At 39.0% G+C, this 16,525-nt stretch overlaps 1 protein-coding gene across 3 annotated transcripts in view; it reads left to right on the top strand.

Moving 5' to 3' along the window:
* Positions 1-351: 351 nt before the first annotated feature.
* The window catches only part of sh3bp2 (SH3-domain binding protein 2), a 30,224-nt gene continuing 14,050 nt past the window's right edge, over positions 352-16,525 (top strand). For 2 of the 3 annotated variants that reach the window (XM_038274738.1, XM_038274737.1), the window contains exons 1-3: positions 352-770; positions 13,755-13,894; positions 13,996-14,098. In XM_038274738.1, the coding sequence (XP_038130666.1) occupies positions 367-770; positions 13,755-13,894; positions 13,996-14,098 (647 nt within the window). In that variant the 5' untranslated portion in view covers positions 352-366. Of the gene's footprint in view, positions 771-12,790; positions 12,991-13,754; positions 13,895-13,995; positions 14,099-16,525 lie in introns of those variants that run through there. The other variant, XM_038274739.1, reaches the window with a different exon arrangement.

Below are 16,525 nucleotides of genomic sequence, written 5' to 3'. Positions count from 1 at the left end.
CCCTGAAGATCTAAACGCTGCTTCATTGTGACAGAAATAAAATCAGATGATATTACCTCCGTTTTAATAATTCAATTAGTGTTTTATTTTCCTCTCTGTGAGTAAAAATGAATTCTGTCATTTCTAAGATTTTCTTCTCTAATGTTAGACGTCTTGTAAAAGTCGACATGCAGTCTGACACTGACTTCTACGATATCTGTAAATACGACGTGAGCCATACTTTGTTCCAGTCTGAAGAGATGGAAACTCCCCTGTTGTCTTATTTCAGGTCCTGCTTGTCCAAGTCTGTTAGAAGGAAGTGGGTGTATGTGTGTGAGAGGGGGGGAGGGTGTAGTGTGGTATGGGCTGCATCCGGTAGCCAATCGCATGCTTCCTCAGAGGAAGCAGGAAGTAAGACGGCCGACCAATCAGAGGCTTCGCCGCCACCTTCAGGAAACCTCAGCTAGAGTGTCAGTGGGATCCAGTTCACCTTCAGACTTCCTAACTGACACAGCTGAGTCGTCTCTGAGCTTCTCTTTGCTTTTCCGTCACGTTTCCAGCCTCCATAAACCCGTTCATTCATCATCAGCATTCCAGCCCTCTGGATTTGGCTCTATCCGCTCATCCTTGTCCTCCGTCGGGCGGTTTTGGAAGTATGGTTCTTCACCTTCCTGTGAGAATCCAGTCATGTCCGCCGCCGTGTCCGCTCCTTCTCTGAAGAAGAAGAAGTCTTTTGCTCGGAGCTCCAAGCCGAGTACCAGGATGTGTGTTTGGGAAGAGAGGGAATTCCTGTAAGTGTGAACTCTTGGCATGCTGCTCCTCACAGCTTTCCTTTATTGTCAAGTTCTCTTCTTTTTGGAGAACATTTAACTTTTTCCTTTGGTTCTTTGGCGTACAGATCGGTTCTATGACTTTAATGTCTGATGTTGAATATCTAGAACCTGTTGGTTTCATCTGCTGGTCTGGATCTTCAAATAGAAACTCTGATCAGCTCGTTGTTCAAAGGAAATTATGCCTTTTTTTCCCTTTAGTTGGAAAATCCAGAACAGGCGCACCTATTTCTGTGCATTACCGTTAGGATTGGGATAAAAACCTCATCGATCTGCAGCTGAAGATCAGAGGAGAGAATGACATTTTGCTCTGACATTAGAGGCTCAACCTGACGCAAGACGAGGTCGACTTATTGTTGGTCACAAACTGTTTTAGGATGTGCAAAAAGTAAGTCAGCAAGTTTCTTTAGAATAATGTTGACGTTTAACAGCTCAATACCAGGAAAATATGGGAAGTCGGTGAGTTTTTTCATGTTTTTGAGGTAAAGTTTTCAGTTTTTAGACAGCGTTCAATGGAATTAAATGATTAGGTTCTGATCCAGTGAAGGTTTGCAAAGTAAAGACACATGCAAACAGGATAATATGGCAAAGCTGATCTACTAACCAGGACAGCAGGGGATATAATCTAGCATCTTCATGCATTATTTTTAGGTTGCATGAAAAAGCTGAGGCGGCTGTTTTGGTGTCACAGACGTCGCTCTACTTGTGGTCAGTTAGGTCAGCGTCACACGTGTCGTTAGACATGCAAACTTTTAGCAGATCAGGCCTGAATGTTTTAGAGAACAATGTGGTATGAGAGGATGGAATCTAAACACGTATCCAACACGTCCACTCAGTGGTTGAACAGATGCTGTAATGGAGGGAAACATTGTGAAAATAGGAAGTATTATGGTAGGGGCTGTTTCCTTTTGGTGCTAGTAGCTTAATATTTGATGGCTTTATCCTTTAATTCAAACAGACTTTATATTTTATATCTATTTATATCCCTTAAAAGGGAGTTTTTCCTCTCCACTGTCGCTACAAGCATGCTTAGTGTGAGGGATTGCTGAAGAGTCAATGAGTCGATGCAATCAGCTGGTTTTCCTCAGATAGAAAACTTTATATCAATTTGACTGTATGATCTGGTTGAACTGTAAAGTGCCTTGAGATGAATTGGAGCTATAGAAATAAACTGAATAGAATTGAATTGTCAGTAGAAATATCCTCCATTCTGTAAAAAACTTTTCTTCGCTTTGATAAACCATTGAAGCTATGATCCAGATGCACAAAAAAAATCTTTTTCAACTTGAATAAACATGTTTGCCAGCGAACTGGTAACCGAATATCTGATCAATGATCAACTAATAAGTTTATTTAGAGGCAAAAATCCAAACAAGTCAATTAAGCAATGATTTAATTAGTGAATTACTTTTTGTATATTACATTAAGGTAGTTTAATATCTTTTTTTTGTACAAAACTAAATGGATACAAATCTGACGTCTTGCGCATGCATATTGACTATAGGTATGCAGGTCTGACGGGGTATGTTCATCTGACAGAATGTATTAATTAATACATTCAATTAATAAAGTAATGGTAGCTACTATAAGGAAAGTGGAAACGCATTTTAGAAAAATCCGACTTTGTTTCTCTGACATGATCTTAAGGAAAAATATAAATAAAATATATATAAAATATGTAGAATTGTTTCAAAAACAGATTAATTTTTTTAACAGAGCCCTGATACAGATTAATTAATCAACATAATCTTTTGTTTTGTTTTTTGTTTAAGCTGAAATGCAGTTCAATCAAATCTAAATCAGGATAAAAATGGCTCCCTGATTATAATTGATTACAGCATTAAACTTTGTTTCTTCCACCCCAAAACAAAACAAACCTTCATCTAAAAGATTAATGAATAAACTGTTAATCCCCCCCCTTCCTCTTTGTAGAACAAAAAGGGATAAATGCATCCAACCAGAAAAGTTATGCAACAAAAATTTTCAAAACTATTGAAAATTTTTAGTTTCAAAACTAAAAATTCAAAACTATAAAGATAATTCACTTTAAGACTTTAAGGGGAAAACATTTAGTCATTATAACCTCGAAATAGAACCCTTAAAAAAGATTTAGAATCAAAAACAGGTTGCATTCTGAAAGCAAACAGCGTTAACCCGGTTTTATTTGTTTTATTTGCTTTTATTTTAGTTTATTGTGTGACATATAGAACATGACCACATTCTGCAGAACAATGTTGCAGATATTCCGTATAATTTGCTGTAAACTGCAGGAGCAGCGCTTTAAAACAGAGGCTGTATGGAAGGAATTTAATTTAAAACTAACAATCTGAATCTAAAGTAAAACTATTTCAATTTTAGACGAGCTTCACCGTCGAGTCAGGACAGTTTCTCCCGGTTGGTGGTCGTCTTCATTAAGAAGACTGAGCCATACTTTCCAGTGGAGACGCTAAAGCCTCCCAGTTGCTTCCATCCATTGGTTGTTGCCATGGTAATTCCTCTCTCTGGTTTTCTTCAGCGTTTACAGGAAGCGTGCTCTAATTTTCGACCCCTGTTTCGGTGGTGCTTTGCAGACTCTCTCTTCCTGCCTCAGAGTCTCTTTAAACTTCTCTAAACTTCTCCCCCCGCGTCGTCATATCAGCCTTACATCTCTATAGAAACTGCTTCTTTCTGGTTAAGGACGCCTGAGCAGCGGCGGTCTCAGTCACTCTGTCCCCCGCTGACATTGATGCACTTCCTGTTGAGCCGGGCGGCCATATTTGGACACAGGAAGAGGTGATGCGCAGCGGCCCACAGGTACTGATAGGGGCCTTTTACTATTTCAGCTCCAGTGAAAAAGTTAAGTTTCTCTTTCTGTTCTGCTTTTGCGTTGTTCTTCATTTGCAGCAAAACGAGGAATTATTCAGCGTCGGTCAACTGACCTCCACTGTAGTCTCTCATAAACAGACTCTACTTGTTCCATACAGTCATAAAAACACTGATTACATAATAAAACCCATACCTGTTAAAGAAGACAACCATGTCTAACTTCTCTGAGACTAATATATCAAATGCATTTCATTTATAGGCTAAAAAAAAAAAAGTTTTTCTCAAATAAAAACGATTTGTGACTCATTACCAAATCATAAATCACATTTTTGTTCCAAATTTAGGCTTAAATGAAATACAAACAAACACATTTCCTCTATTTTTTTCCTTTTTCCAACTGAAATGTTTCTGATCAACCAACAATTTTAATATCAGACTAAAAGGAACCTTTATTGTTTTAATTACCTGGAATAAATGATTTATAAAGAGAAAAAAAGCATTAACCCTTTTTAGGGCAACTTAGCGTTTTTGATCACTTGCATCCCCCTTACAAATGGAGTCCCAACCCAGTCCCTCAGTGACGTCTAGAAGCACAAGATCTATACCTAGCCATCTGATTTTTGGCATTTGACCAATTAGATGGTCCAATAAGTTGGAAAAAATAACACTTAAAGAAAAAAGGTAAAAAGCTAATTGAAAATCCAAACCAATCCAATCATACGGAAGAGGATTAGGGCCACTGAAAAAAAAAAAAAAGTTAACTGATCTTTTTTTTATTATATTTCAGTATAGTATGGGAAAAAAGTCAGAATTCTGAGATTAAAGTCAGAATTCTGATGTTAAACTGAAATAAAATTTAAATCAGTTTACTTTCTTTTCAGTGGCCCTAATCCTCTTCCGTACAATCCACTTTATTTATATAGCACGATTTCAATAAACCCAAGGTTTCCAAAGTGCTGCACAAAAAAGATAAAATAACTAAAATAAATAAAAGTAAATAAAATAAAATAAAAGCCCTGCCTACACAGGATAAAAATATGCATGTGTTTACATAAAAAAGTTAAAAAGTAAAGTTAAAAAGTTAATAATCCTAGTTAACTGTTATATTTAGGTTTCTAAACTAAAAATTATGAGTGCCAATATCAGCATTAATGCCTCTAAGGTTATGTTGGACCAAAAAAAAAATGTGTTTTTCATGAATTTCTTATAGAAACACTTTAGTTATTTTTCTTAATATATTCGGGCAAGTTGACATAAATGTATGCTATAAAATTATCCATATCTTATGTTAATGTTACAAAGGTAATATTTTCTTTTTCCCGATTCCAATAACACTATTGGCTTGAAATTTAGATTTTTAAGGTATTTCACTGAGTGCCCTTTGAAGGGTTAACTAGGTTGAGGGAAATAAGAAAAGAACCTGTCTGGCAACACGAAGTCTACGGAATAGGATTAGGGCCACTAAAAAAATGTAAAAAAAATTTAATTTCAGTGTAACATGGGAAAAAAAGTCAGAATTCTGACTTTAATCTCAGAAGTCTGACTTTAATCTCAGAATTCTGACTGAATTCTGACAATAAAAAAGTCAGAATTCTGATATTAAAGTCAGAATTCTGATATTAAAGTCAGAATTCTAAGAAAAAAGTCAGAATTCTGACTTTAGTCTTAGAATTCTGACTGAATTCTGACAATAAAAAAAGTCAGAATTCTGAGAAAAAAGTCAGAATTCTGACTTTAGTCTTAGAATTCTGACTGAATTCTGACAATAAAAAAGTCAGAATTCTGAGATTAAAGTCAGAATTCTGACTTTAATCTCAGAATTCTGACTGAATTCTGACAATAAAAAAGTCAGAATTCTGACTTTAATCTCAGAATTCTGACTTTTTTATTGTCAGAATAAAAAAGTCAGAAGAAGAATTTAGTCTTAGAATTCTGACTGAATTCTGACAATAAAAAAAGTAAGAATTCTGAGAAAAAAGTCAGAATTCTGACTTTTTTCCCATACTAAACTAAACTAAAATAAAAAAGTCAGTTAACTTTTTTTTTTTTTTTCAATGGCCCTAATCCTCTTCCGTATGAAGTCGGCTTAACATCTGAAAACAAAGGTGACATCTATGAGTCAGCAGGACGACACAAACCCAGGTTTTCTTATAGTGGATTCATATTTTTAAAACATAAACGTTTCTTACCTGCAGCTCTGCTTATAAAATGGCGTTGCCTGCCAAGGGGTGCACAATCCCCCCCTCCCCCCATGTGTCGGTTCAACGCCTCCACTCTGAGCTCATATTCTAAATACATAAACTTCTGTAAGGAAATAATCGTATCATGTAATATTGGGTCATTATGCTACATCTGAGGTCACCATCTGTCACGTTTCACAAGAGCAGGCTTGCAAAACAGTGCTGAGAATCAGAACAAATAAAAAATGAGGCGTTGCAGAAAACTTTCTGCTACTGTGATCAGCAGCAGCTCTTAGTTCTGCTTATGTTTGAAAGTAAAACCATAAACTCGCATGCAGTTTTTTTACTGTTAAATTCTTATACTTTTTCATAGCTGAAGCAAAAACAATGTCCAAAAATAACCTTTATGGAATCATTTTAGGATTTAAGCTGTTGCCTAGTTTGGATTTGCCTTGGGCCGGCCCTGGATCCAGGACTAAACATGTGATTCATAAAAATAAGATCCCTCAATGAAATCATTTTATTTCTGTTAGTGTTTTTATAATTCATGCAAATACTGAACTACAAAGGAAAAATACACTGAAATGCAAAAGTACAAAAAAGTTTGCAAACGGAAGAGAAATAAATCCAGGAAAACATTAAGTTCTAATAAATTGGTAGAAGATGGAGGTGCAGATTTGAAAGGAAACTGAGCTGTTAGTACAACACAATCACTTTCTGATGTTTTGTTTTTATGCCTCGTCTCCACCTGATGCGATGTAAAAAAAAAAATCTGTAGGTTAAACCAAACCATAACTTTCCTTTTCTTTTGCTCCATTCATGCGGGGCTGATCTCATTAAAGGAATAGTACACCCAAAACATGATTAGCCTTCATTTTCTACTCACCCCCATGCTGAACAAAACTCTGGAGTACTTTTTTGATATCTCAAATGCATCTGGAGATCTGGGAGGCTTCTTGCTGTCTGCTGACATTCAAATAATGGAGGTCTATTGTGCCCGAGACAGAAAGGTCCACAAAAGTCCACAAAAACGTGTCAATATTCCTCCATACTGCTCGTCCAATGTAATCCAAGTGTCCTGAGTGGGTAGCATCCAGAATTTACTCGAAACGAAGTCATTTAGAACGTTTTAGAGCCTAAACAGTAGTGTATAGGATTTCCTAATAGCGCCCCCATGCGCGCTCACGATTCTACGGAAGCCGGCAGACCAAACCGGAAGGAAGTGCGCATTCAGCGTCTGCTCTGCCGATAATGCAAGCGTAGAAGAAGAAATGTGCTGTTTACCTGTGCAAAGAAAGAAACAACGAAAGAAAAATGTCTGAGGACTTCAGTGTTGAGGAAGAGCATGAGTTCTTTGCCGAGCTGAATGCGCTGGTTTGGTCTGCCGGCTTCCGTAGCGCCGTGAGCGCGCATGGGGGCGCTATTAGGAAATCCTATACACTACTGTTTATGCTCTAAAAACATTCTAAATGACTTCGTTTCGAGTAAATTATGGACGCTACCCACTCAGGACACTTGGAATACATTGGACGAGCAGTATGGAGGAATATTGACACGTTTTTATGGACTTTTATGGACCTTTCTGTCTCGGGCGCCATAGACCTCCATTATTTGAATGTCAGCAGACAGCAAGAAGCCTCCCAGATCTCCAGATGCATTTGAGATATCAAAAAAGTACTCCAGAGTGTTGTTCAGCATGGGGGTGAGTAGAAAATGAAGGCTAATCATGTTTTGGGTGTACTATTCCTTTAAGATCCGCCGATTTCTGGTTGAATTAAACATTTTCTGAATGATGATCATACCTGTGAAACCACAGGAGCCATGACATGTTCTGATGCCGGTAGAAGCAGCAGGTGGTGCGCCGTGCAGCGGCGGGTTTCCAGCCAGCGGTCTGCGGTCCAATTTCCAACCTTGGTGCAATTGCTGCATGTTTTCCTTTCATCTCTCTTTGCCCATTTCCTGTCTACCTGCTGACACTGGTGCCTCTGGGTTTTAAATATAAGCTAATAAATAATAAGATTTTTCTCAAATTTAAGGGTTAAGTTGTCAATATTGTTATACTATTTTTTTATTTAGGATTTAGTTTGAATTAAATATTTTTTTTTTTATTTTGGCACTATTGAGCTTCCATAGAGAATGTTATCTACCCCTTTGTTGTTGCTAATAGCAAGATGCAACCATGAGATAAATAATTTATGTAATATTTATACGTCAAAGTATTTTTTATTTTTTGCTGTTTGTTGATTTTGGCACTGACAGCTTTCCATAGTCCTATATGACGCTGAGGAGCTGAATCCTGCTTCAGTGTCATTCTTTTCATCAGGAGGCCATTAACAGAAGCCCACCTGCGTGTGAATGTTCACGCGCTCCCACCTGCACGCTGACATCACTAAACAGAGAATTGTTGTGGTCGCAGGACGGGGAACAGGAAATGTGCTGCGGGTTTTTAAGGCGTCTCTTAATGACTGTGTCTGCTTCCTGGACCGGACGGCCCTGTCGCAGCTGGGGCGGCGGTTAACCTCTGACCTTTATTGCAGGCAGAATGGGGGGGCTTCATGATTATGTTTGAGTTTGTAGCACGCTTTGACTCAGAGCTCTGGTGAGCCACAATCCGTTTTCTGTAACAAACACCTGACAGCTGCTGGAAATCTTTGCAGCGCGACTGCAGAGGTTTGCTCCGTCTTTGACACACATTCATGGAAATTTAAAACGTTTTTATGTTCATTGCTCTGATTCAGAAAAAACGTTGCTCTGCTAATTAGAGCAGAACCACGACCTGTTTAACAGAAATCACCTGTGGTCCTAATGTCCTGCTTCCTCTTCATGAAGCACTGATGACATCATCAGTTGGCCTTAAAGGCCCCCAGAGCAAAATGGGCTGGAGCCATTTTTTGTGTCCTGTTTTTACAGATCCTCTTAAAAATATCCTACTAATTTTGTCGAGCATCAGCTTGGATTAATTATTCCAGGTGGATTTTAAAGCTTTTACTTTCAGGAGAGTAGAGGGACATTTTTAGTTTGGACATTTTTCCCTGCTAAGATCCGATCATTGGTCAGATAGAGGAAAAGAAAAATAAATATATTTTTACTGCATCAAAACTCTTAATTCCCACCGACTGTAAACGCATCAATTGACAGGATGCAGGTTGAAGCACCTTTGGATTAAAATCAGATTAGGTAAGAATTATAAGCTTTCATGGACAAATGATAACAATTATTACTGGCTTGGTAGTAAAGTAAAGTAATTAGATCCTGAATTTTGTTAGAATATTCATTTTTTTTTTATTTAAACTATAAAAAAAACAAAACAAAGTTGAAACAGAAACTGAGGTCCTGTGTTGTTGGGTTATTTTTTTGTGCCATAAATAAAACGTTTGTGTTTTTTGAACCCCAGTGGGCCTCAGCAGATGGCCGCTCACACCGAGTTCAGCTGGAGGTTTCTTCCTGTTCAAAGGGAGTTTTTCCTCTCCACTGTCGCTACAAGCATGCTTAGTGTGAGGGATTGCTGAAGAGTCAATGCAATCAGCTGGTTTTCCTTAGATAGAAAACTTTGAATCAATCTGACTGGATGATCTGGTGAACTGGAAAGTGACCTGAGATGAGATGATGTAAATTGGAGCTATAGAAATAAACTGAATAGAATTGAAAACGTTACAATTTGGATGTAAATTGGTCCTCTGGTCGTTGATCACTACTGGAGAGATCAGTGTGGGGATTTTACTCACATTTAAATGTAAATAAATCCTCACACAATTTAATTTAATCATTTAGTGTCCACTGTGGCGACTCTTAAATAGAAAATAAGATAATTTGCTAATGGAATTAGTATTTTTGCTCTTAAAATAACATAATTAGATACTATGCACTTAAAATAAGACAATGCAGTATCTTTTTTAAAAAACTGTAAATTGTCTTTGTTGCTTTGGCAAAGTTTATCACTTACAACCTTACATCAAGAAAATATGCACTTATATTAAGAAAAAAATAGTTATTTAGAAAAACAAAATTGCAGTATGTTGTTTAACACATTAGATAGTCCTACAAAAAAAACAAGAATCCTCTCAATTCCAAATAGAATTTATGATCCTGTAGATTAAAATCCTCACTAACAAACACTTAACTCTAATGAACCTGACAGAAATGTCAAGTTTTGAGGAAAAACTGTGTTTTTATTAAATAATCAGCTTCATATCAATAAGTTTGTGGCACATTTATGTGTTACGTGTCTAATAGTGAAAATCGACCCAAAGAGGAAATGGTAAGAAGACTGAGATTGCTGCATCTCTGATTGGATGTTTTATTCCAGGAACATTTAATGAACCCGTACAGGAGTCTGTTTTAATAATTAATCCTCAGTACACTGGAAAAAACGATCTAGAAATAACAAAACATTTCTTAAATTAAGTGTATTTACCCTTAATTTGAGTAGGTAACTGAGATGGTTTGCCAATATAATGAGTATTTTTACTCTTAAAATAAGATAATTAGATAATATGCACTTTAAATAAAACAAAGCAATTGAGTTTTCTTATTTTAAGTGTAAATTGGTAAGATGTCTCTTTAATCTCCTCAATCCAAGAACAAATACACTTATTTTAAGAAAAAATGACTTATCTAGATAAGGCAAACAGAAAATTGTGATAAATACTGACTTAAAAAAAAAAACACGCTTTATTTCAGATAATCCAAGAACTAAAGAAGTTTTAGTTCTTCATCGATATAGTTAATCTCTGCTGTTAACAGGCGAGTTTAGGGTAAAAAACAAACCGAAAAACAACCTGAGTGGGACTGAACCCAACAGAACCAGAAGGAGGAAATGTTCTGTTGCTGCTCTGATTGGAGGTTTCTCGCATCCTCAATTACACAAAAACAGCATCTATGCCCTGAAGCTCTCAAATCCATGGTGAAGCTGTTTGGTTAAGCCCATAAAAGCTGCACAGGAACTATTCAGAGAAAATAATGAGTGGATGAGGACTTTAACTGACCTGAACCTCCGCTGAGTCTGGAAGCTTTCTCCACAATAAAAGGCTTTTATTCATCCTAATCCAGATTAACAACCGTATGATCACATGTTAAACACTATTAGGTGGATTTAAGATTTGACTATGAGTATCGATACTTTTACTTAACTACTATTGATGAGTACTTGGTCCGTCGCTGCCTAAATTAGTCGCCAAACGCTCAGGATTTCTAAAACATGTCCATTAATCCGGTTTCTTCTGTTTACATCTGGTTCTATTCTCTATTGGAGACCTCTCATCTGTATGACATGTTTTATTTCTTAAAGTCAAACTTTATGTTTTGAAATGCATATAACCAGGCAGAGTAATTAATAATAAATGTTAAGCTGTTTTCTTTCGGCCGGGTAATTAGCCAATCCCACGCCAGCTTCCTCTCTGCGTCTGGAGATCATTTAATCTGATAAATCCTCCACATCCCTGCAGCTGCTGCTTCACCTCATGTCTGTCTCAGGTGAGCAGATTGACATCAGGCGTGTAAATAAGCTGAAGTTCATCCCAGACTCGACACGTTTTTCCTGAAAGGAAAACATGTTCCCATCGGTCTGGTATGCGAGCTGCTGCTGTGCTTCCCTTCCTGTGAGACGGACGTTCTCTGATCTTTATCTTCTACTAAGATAGTAGAAAAAAAAATTTGCTAATTTACTGTCATCATGAAGGTTGTTTTTAGTTCATCAGGGATATTTTTACACTCTGCCTCTTTCCTCAGAACACTTTCTAATCACTCCTCACTTTTTCTAACAATTCATTTCTTTGCAGTTGCATTTTACATTTATTTATATACATATATATATATATATATATATATATATATATATATATATATATATATATATATATATATATATATATATATATATACATAAAGCATATACACATGCACCTACCTGGGAGGGAAAAAAAAATATGTTCTTAAACGGTAGTGCTAGCTTAATGGTAACTTTGCTAGCCAGAGGTTAACTGGTGGTTCTGTCTAAGCTGACTAGGTGAAGTAGCAGGGAGATTTGTAAAATTCATACTGGTAAAGAAACGTAACAAATGAAGCCAAAACTAAACCTATAGTTTGATCCACAGAAGCTTAATAGTCAAAGCAAGGCAAGGCAAGGCAAGGCAAATTTATTTGTGTAGCACAATTCAGTACAAAGACAATGCAAAGTGCTTTACATGATTAGAATATAGGAAAATAAAACTAAATCAAAGCAAGTAGAAGGAAAAAAATGCAGAAACAAGAACAGTAAAAGCAGTTGGACTAAAAAAATGAACTAATGGTGTTTTAGTTGAACTGTTTAACTAGAACAGTGGAAGGCATTCGTAAACAAATGTGTTTTTAGTCTTGATTTAAAGGAACTCAGGCTTTCCGCACTTTTACAGTTTCCTGGAAGTTTGTTCCAGATAAGTGGAGCATAGGAACTAAAAGCTGCTTCTCCACGTTTATTTAGTTCTGGTTGTAGGTAGACCTGAGTGGTCTGGAGGGTCGATACACTGATAGCAAGTCTGCCTAAATATTCTCCAAGGTTTTGTCCCAGAGAATGCCTAAAAAAGTGAAAGTTTTTTTTAAACCACCTATAATCTCTGATGGAGGGAATTTTCTCAATCTTTCCAGATCCTTTAGTTTCAGACATCAGACAGAAGAACACACCCGTTTCCGCCTGAGCTCTTGATTCGGTTGATAGACTGGAAACTGCATATAAACACATTTGAAGATTGCAGACTTCATTAAGGGTGTTTATACTCTCCCAACCCACACACACATAAACAAGCACAAACCATTTTCTCTGAAAGCTGAACTCCAGTGAAAGGACTCAGGATGTCCTATCTGAACTCCATCTGCGTTTATTCCCGCCTCACTGTAGGCTGCTATCTCAGTCAGACGGTGCTTATGTAAGAAGGGGGAATGCAGGAGATAAAAATCAACCAAAAAGTCAGAAGTAGAGAGAGGGAGCCGATGGGAGGGCATAAAAAGACGGTTTGGTTGAACAAAGCCGGAGTTCAGATGGAGAGTAGGACCTGGATAAGATCAGATGCACCTTCAAACGCTGGCAGGAAAGAGTCCAGCAGGAGCGCCGTGTCTGTCATGGGCCTACTGCCGACTTTAGCCTCCACAGTTTTATCTACGACAGTCAGCATGCTGAGAGAAAATGCTGCTGTTAAGAGCATAAACAAACGGCTCAGCAGGAGGTAGGAAAACCCGGAAGAAGACTCAGAAAAACTCGAGGAAAACCAGGGAGGACTCTTCTGGGATCTTTATCCGCATTTACCGCTTAGTTTTCCATTTGTTGGGGCTTCCTGAACCATAACAGGATTGTCTGAGAAACTTAAGCCGGGCGTACACTGTATGATTTATGGCCGTTTTTGGGCCAATTTTCCAGTCATGCGAGAATTTTTTCCATCGGGCCGAGTTTCCGCCTGATCGTGCGTTCTGCATCATGTAGTATATAGGGGGTATCGAGGGGCGATCAGCCTCTCACATCTCCCAATCAGGAATCGTAAAGTCGTGAAATGTCTGAAATGTGTGAAATTCAGTCGGCCGTCGTGAGGGTGTCGTGGGAAATCCTGGCGTTGAAGCAGAGCTACGACCCAATTTACCAGAACCTCCAGCACTGCGTATGTGCAGACAAGGAAGTTCTTCTTCTTCCTAATGGAAGAGTCCAGCCAGCGCCATTTCTCTACGCTGAGTCCGACGTGGTTTTTAGACGTACAGTGTGAGCAGGTAGATCCTATCAGAGCGATATATCGTGAATTGTTAACTTTTAAACTGTTTAAACCCTGCGGTTACGTCGTACAGTTATAGCTGTAGCCGCGTGCAAGGACTGAAAATATTGCAAAGTATACGCCCGGCTTTACCAGACAGGAAAATGGCTGACTATAACTCTGCTCAGGATCCATCATTGTGGATTTTGTTCACATTTTCATGTATTCCCTCTGTTTTTTTTTTCCCACAGAACCATGTCGTTTGCAGAGATGTACTGGCCGGTGCCGATGCGCGCCATCGGCGCTCAGAATCTCCTTACAATGCCAGGAGGGGTTTCCACCGCAGGGTACCTCCACAAGAAGGGAGGTAGTCAATTTAGTCTCATGAAATGTAAGTAGAAACAAGATCTTTTATCCTAAATGTCTAAATTCAGCTTCCATCTTTAAGGTTAAACCAATAGAAACATTCCTAATACACATGGCTCTCTGCAGGGCCATTGAGGTACATCATCATCCACAAGGGTTGCGTGTACTACTTCAAAAGCAGCACCTCTGCTTCGCCACAGGGGGCGTTCTCTCTCAATGGCTACAACAGGTCAGTAAAAATTCCTCGCAGTCTAGATCCACCTCCTGGTGATGTTTCAGCCCAGCGTACTAATGGTAGCATCGCTTTTAATGATCAGACATTAACACCAAACCACCTTAATCAGACTCCTTGAAAGGAGATGAACAAGATAAAATCTGGTCAATACCTGTTTCTCAAAAAAGGTCAAAAACAATCCTCTGCACTTTCTTTTCCCAAGTTTGAAGACATTTCGCTTCCCGTCCAGGAAGCTTTTTCAATTGAAAATGTCAGAAATAGTGTTGAGTTCCAGGCTTTGTACCAGGGGCGCAGATAGGTTTTTGAAACTGTGGGGGACAGTTACTATTACTGGCTATTACTCAGCTATGACAACCCATCAATCTTAATTGCCCATCATTGCAAGAAAATAACACGTATTGGTACCAAGTACTCACCAAACATGCCACATGACGTGTGAAAAAAAAAGGTTTTATTTAAACATGGACTGACTTTAAGTGCAGGCTGTAAACACACAGAAACACAAACAGCAAAGCCTACATATATACAAAAACAAATTTGTAAATAACTACTTTACATGGCTTTTCAATAAATGGCCTCAAATGAAGAAACAGACTAAGTGAAGGATCCAAAAACCTCTCTCCTCCGATCCTTGCCTTGAATAAATTGTTGGGCAATGTCTTTCTTGTTCAGACTGTCCAGCCTCTCTTGGTGGATGTGGCACACTGCCATTCCATTCAGCCTTTTTTGGGATGTGGTGGACCGCAACCACGTTTTAAGTCTGCGCAGGCCGCTGAAACTCCTTTCTGCCTCAGCAGACGATGCAGGCACAACCATTAACAGTCGGACCACTGTCTCAACTTGCGGGAAAAGGGCGCGAACTTCCACAGGCATTGCTCTTAAGGTCTGTGCAGCATCTGCAGTGGTTTTGCAATTGTATTTCTTCTTGAACATAGCCAATTGAATCTTCAAATCCTCCCACTGGAGCTCGGGATATTCCTCTGCCTTTCTCTGAATATCTCCCCCTACATTGCTTGCAGTAGGGGTCAGCAGCAAGGCCTCCAATGCCTTAAGTGATTCTATTCCAGGCTGCTTAAATGTGTCGGTAAGTTGTGTGTCTACTTTGTCAAGGACTCTGTAGTCCTTGACAAAGCAGGGGTGCGCAGGGGTGCGCACTGTCCACCTTGTGGGACATAAAGGCCTGATAGGCTGCACTGGCCCTTCTCCTTCAGATTTGGCAATGGCTTTGAATTGGTCTTTCAGTTTGCCAGACTGACCAAAAAATGTGCCAAGATCATGAATCCAGGCAAGGGAGTTTCTTATGAGAGGGGACACTGAGCAAGCTTGTTGTGTGACTAAATTCACACAGTGTGCACCACAATGGATGAATGGTGCCAATGGCTGGCTTCTTTGGATCACCGCTTGTGCGCCTGCATATTTGCCAGACATATTAGAAGCGCCATCAAATGCCTGACCTCTAAGGCTTGATATTGGCAGGTTTAATCTCAGTAGCACATCCAATATAATTCTGGCAATATTTTCACCTGTTGTAGAAGTTGCCTCATACAACCCGATGAATTTTTCTTGCACCATCAAATCTTTGTCCACATAACGTAGACACAGGGCCTCCTGCTCCACACCTGAGATATCCCTTGTGCCATCCATTATGATGGCATACTGTAACACTGGGAGGGACTGGATCTCAGCTGCAATTTCCCTGATGATGGATGAACTCATCAAATCTAGCATCTCATTTTGGCAATCCCAAGATGTGTATACTCCCCTCTTTCCAGACAGCCATCTTGTAAAAGCTGGATCCCCCTCAGCTTTGTATGTCAGGAGCTGCTTAAGGTTGCCTTCATGATGTTCATGCCCCCTAAAGGCCATTCCCTGCCTTGCCAGAAGCATAACACCCCCTAGTATTTTTAACAGATTTTCTCTGCTTTCTGCCTGTTGCACACTGACTGCACTGCTCAACTGTGTAGTTACAGGGTTACTCTCATATGCAGCTGTTGTGACAGCCACTTTGTGACCAGCTGATTTTTCGTGGGTAGAGAATCTTTCCAGAGCTTTTCTCCAGTTTTTAAAGCCGGAGCTTACAAAAGCTGGATCTATGCTCTTGGCTTGAGCTGGTTTTCCACTTTTGTAGTATTTGGAGCACTGAAAACAGAGAACACCATTGATTCCAGGATTGACATGCAGCCAGGGATGCTTTTCATACCATCCTTTCTGGAATGACAGAGTACGGTCCTTAAACACTTGCTTTTTCACAAATTTAGGGTCAGGTTGATTTGGTTTTGTATATGTTATGCCAACCTCCTCTTCCTTTCCTCCATCTGCCTCTGACCTTGCCATCTCGTCTCCTGTACATCCTTCTTCTGACCCTCCCTCTCTCTCACATTCTTCTGTCCCTCCCTCTTCTCCCTCTCCTCCTTCTGCCTT

Source organism: Cyprinodon tularosa, unplaced genomic scaffold, assembly GCF_016077235.1.
Source record: "Cyprinodon tularosa strain WSP-4 unplaced genomic scaffold, ASM1607723v1 ctg928, whole genome shotgun sequence".
Classification (NCBI taxonomy): Eukaryota; Metazoa; Chordata; class Actinopteri; order Cyprinodontiformes; family Cyprinodontidae; genus Cyprinodon; species Cyprinodon tularosa.
The sequence above is the reverse complement of the archived record's forward strand: the minus strand, read 5'-3'. Positions and strand labels throughout refer to the sequence as shown.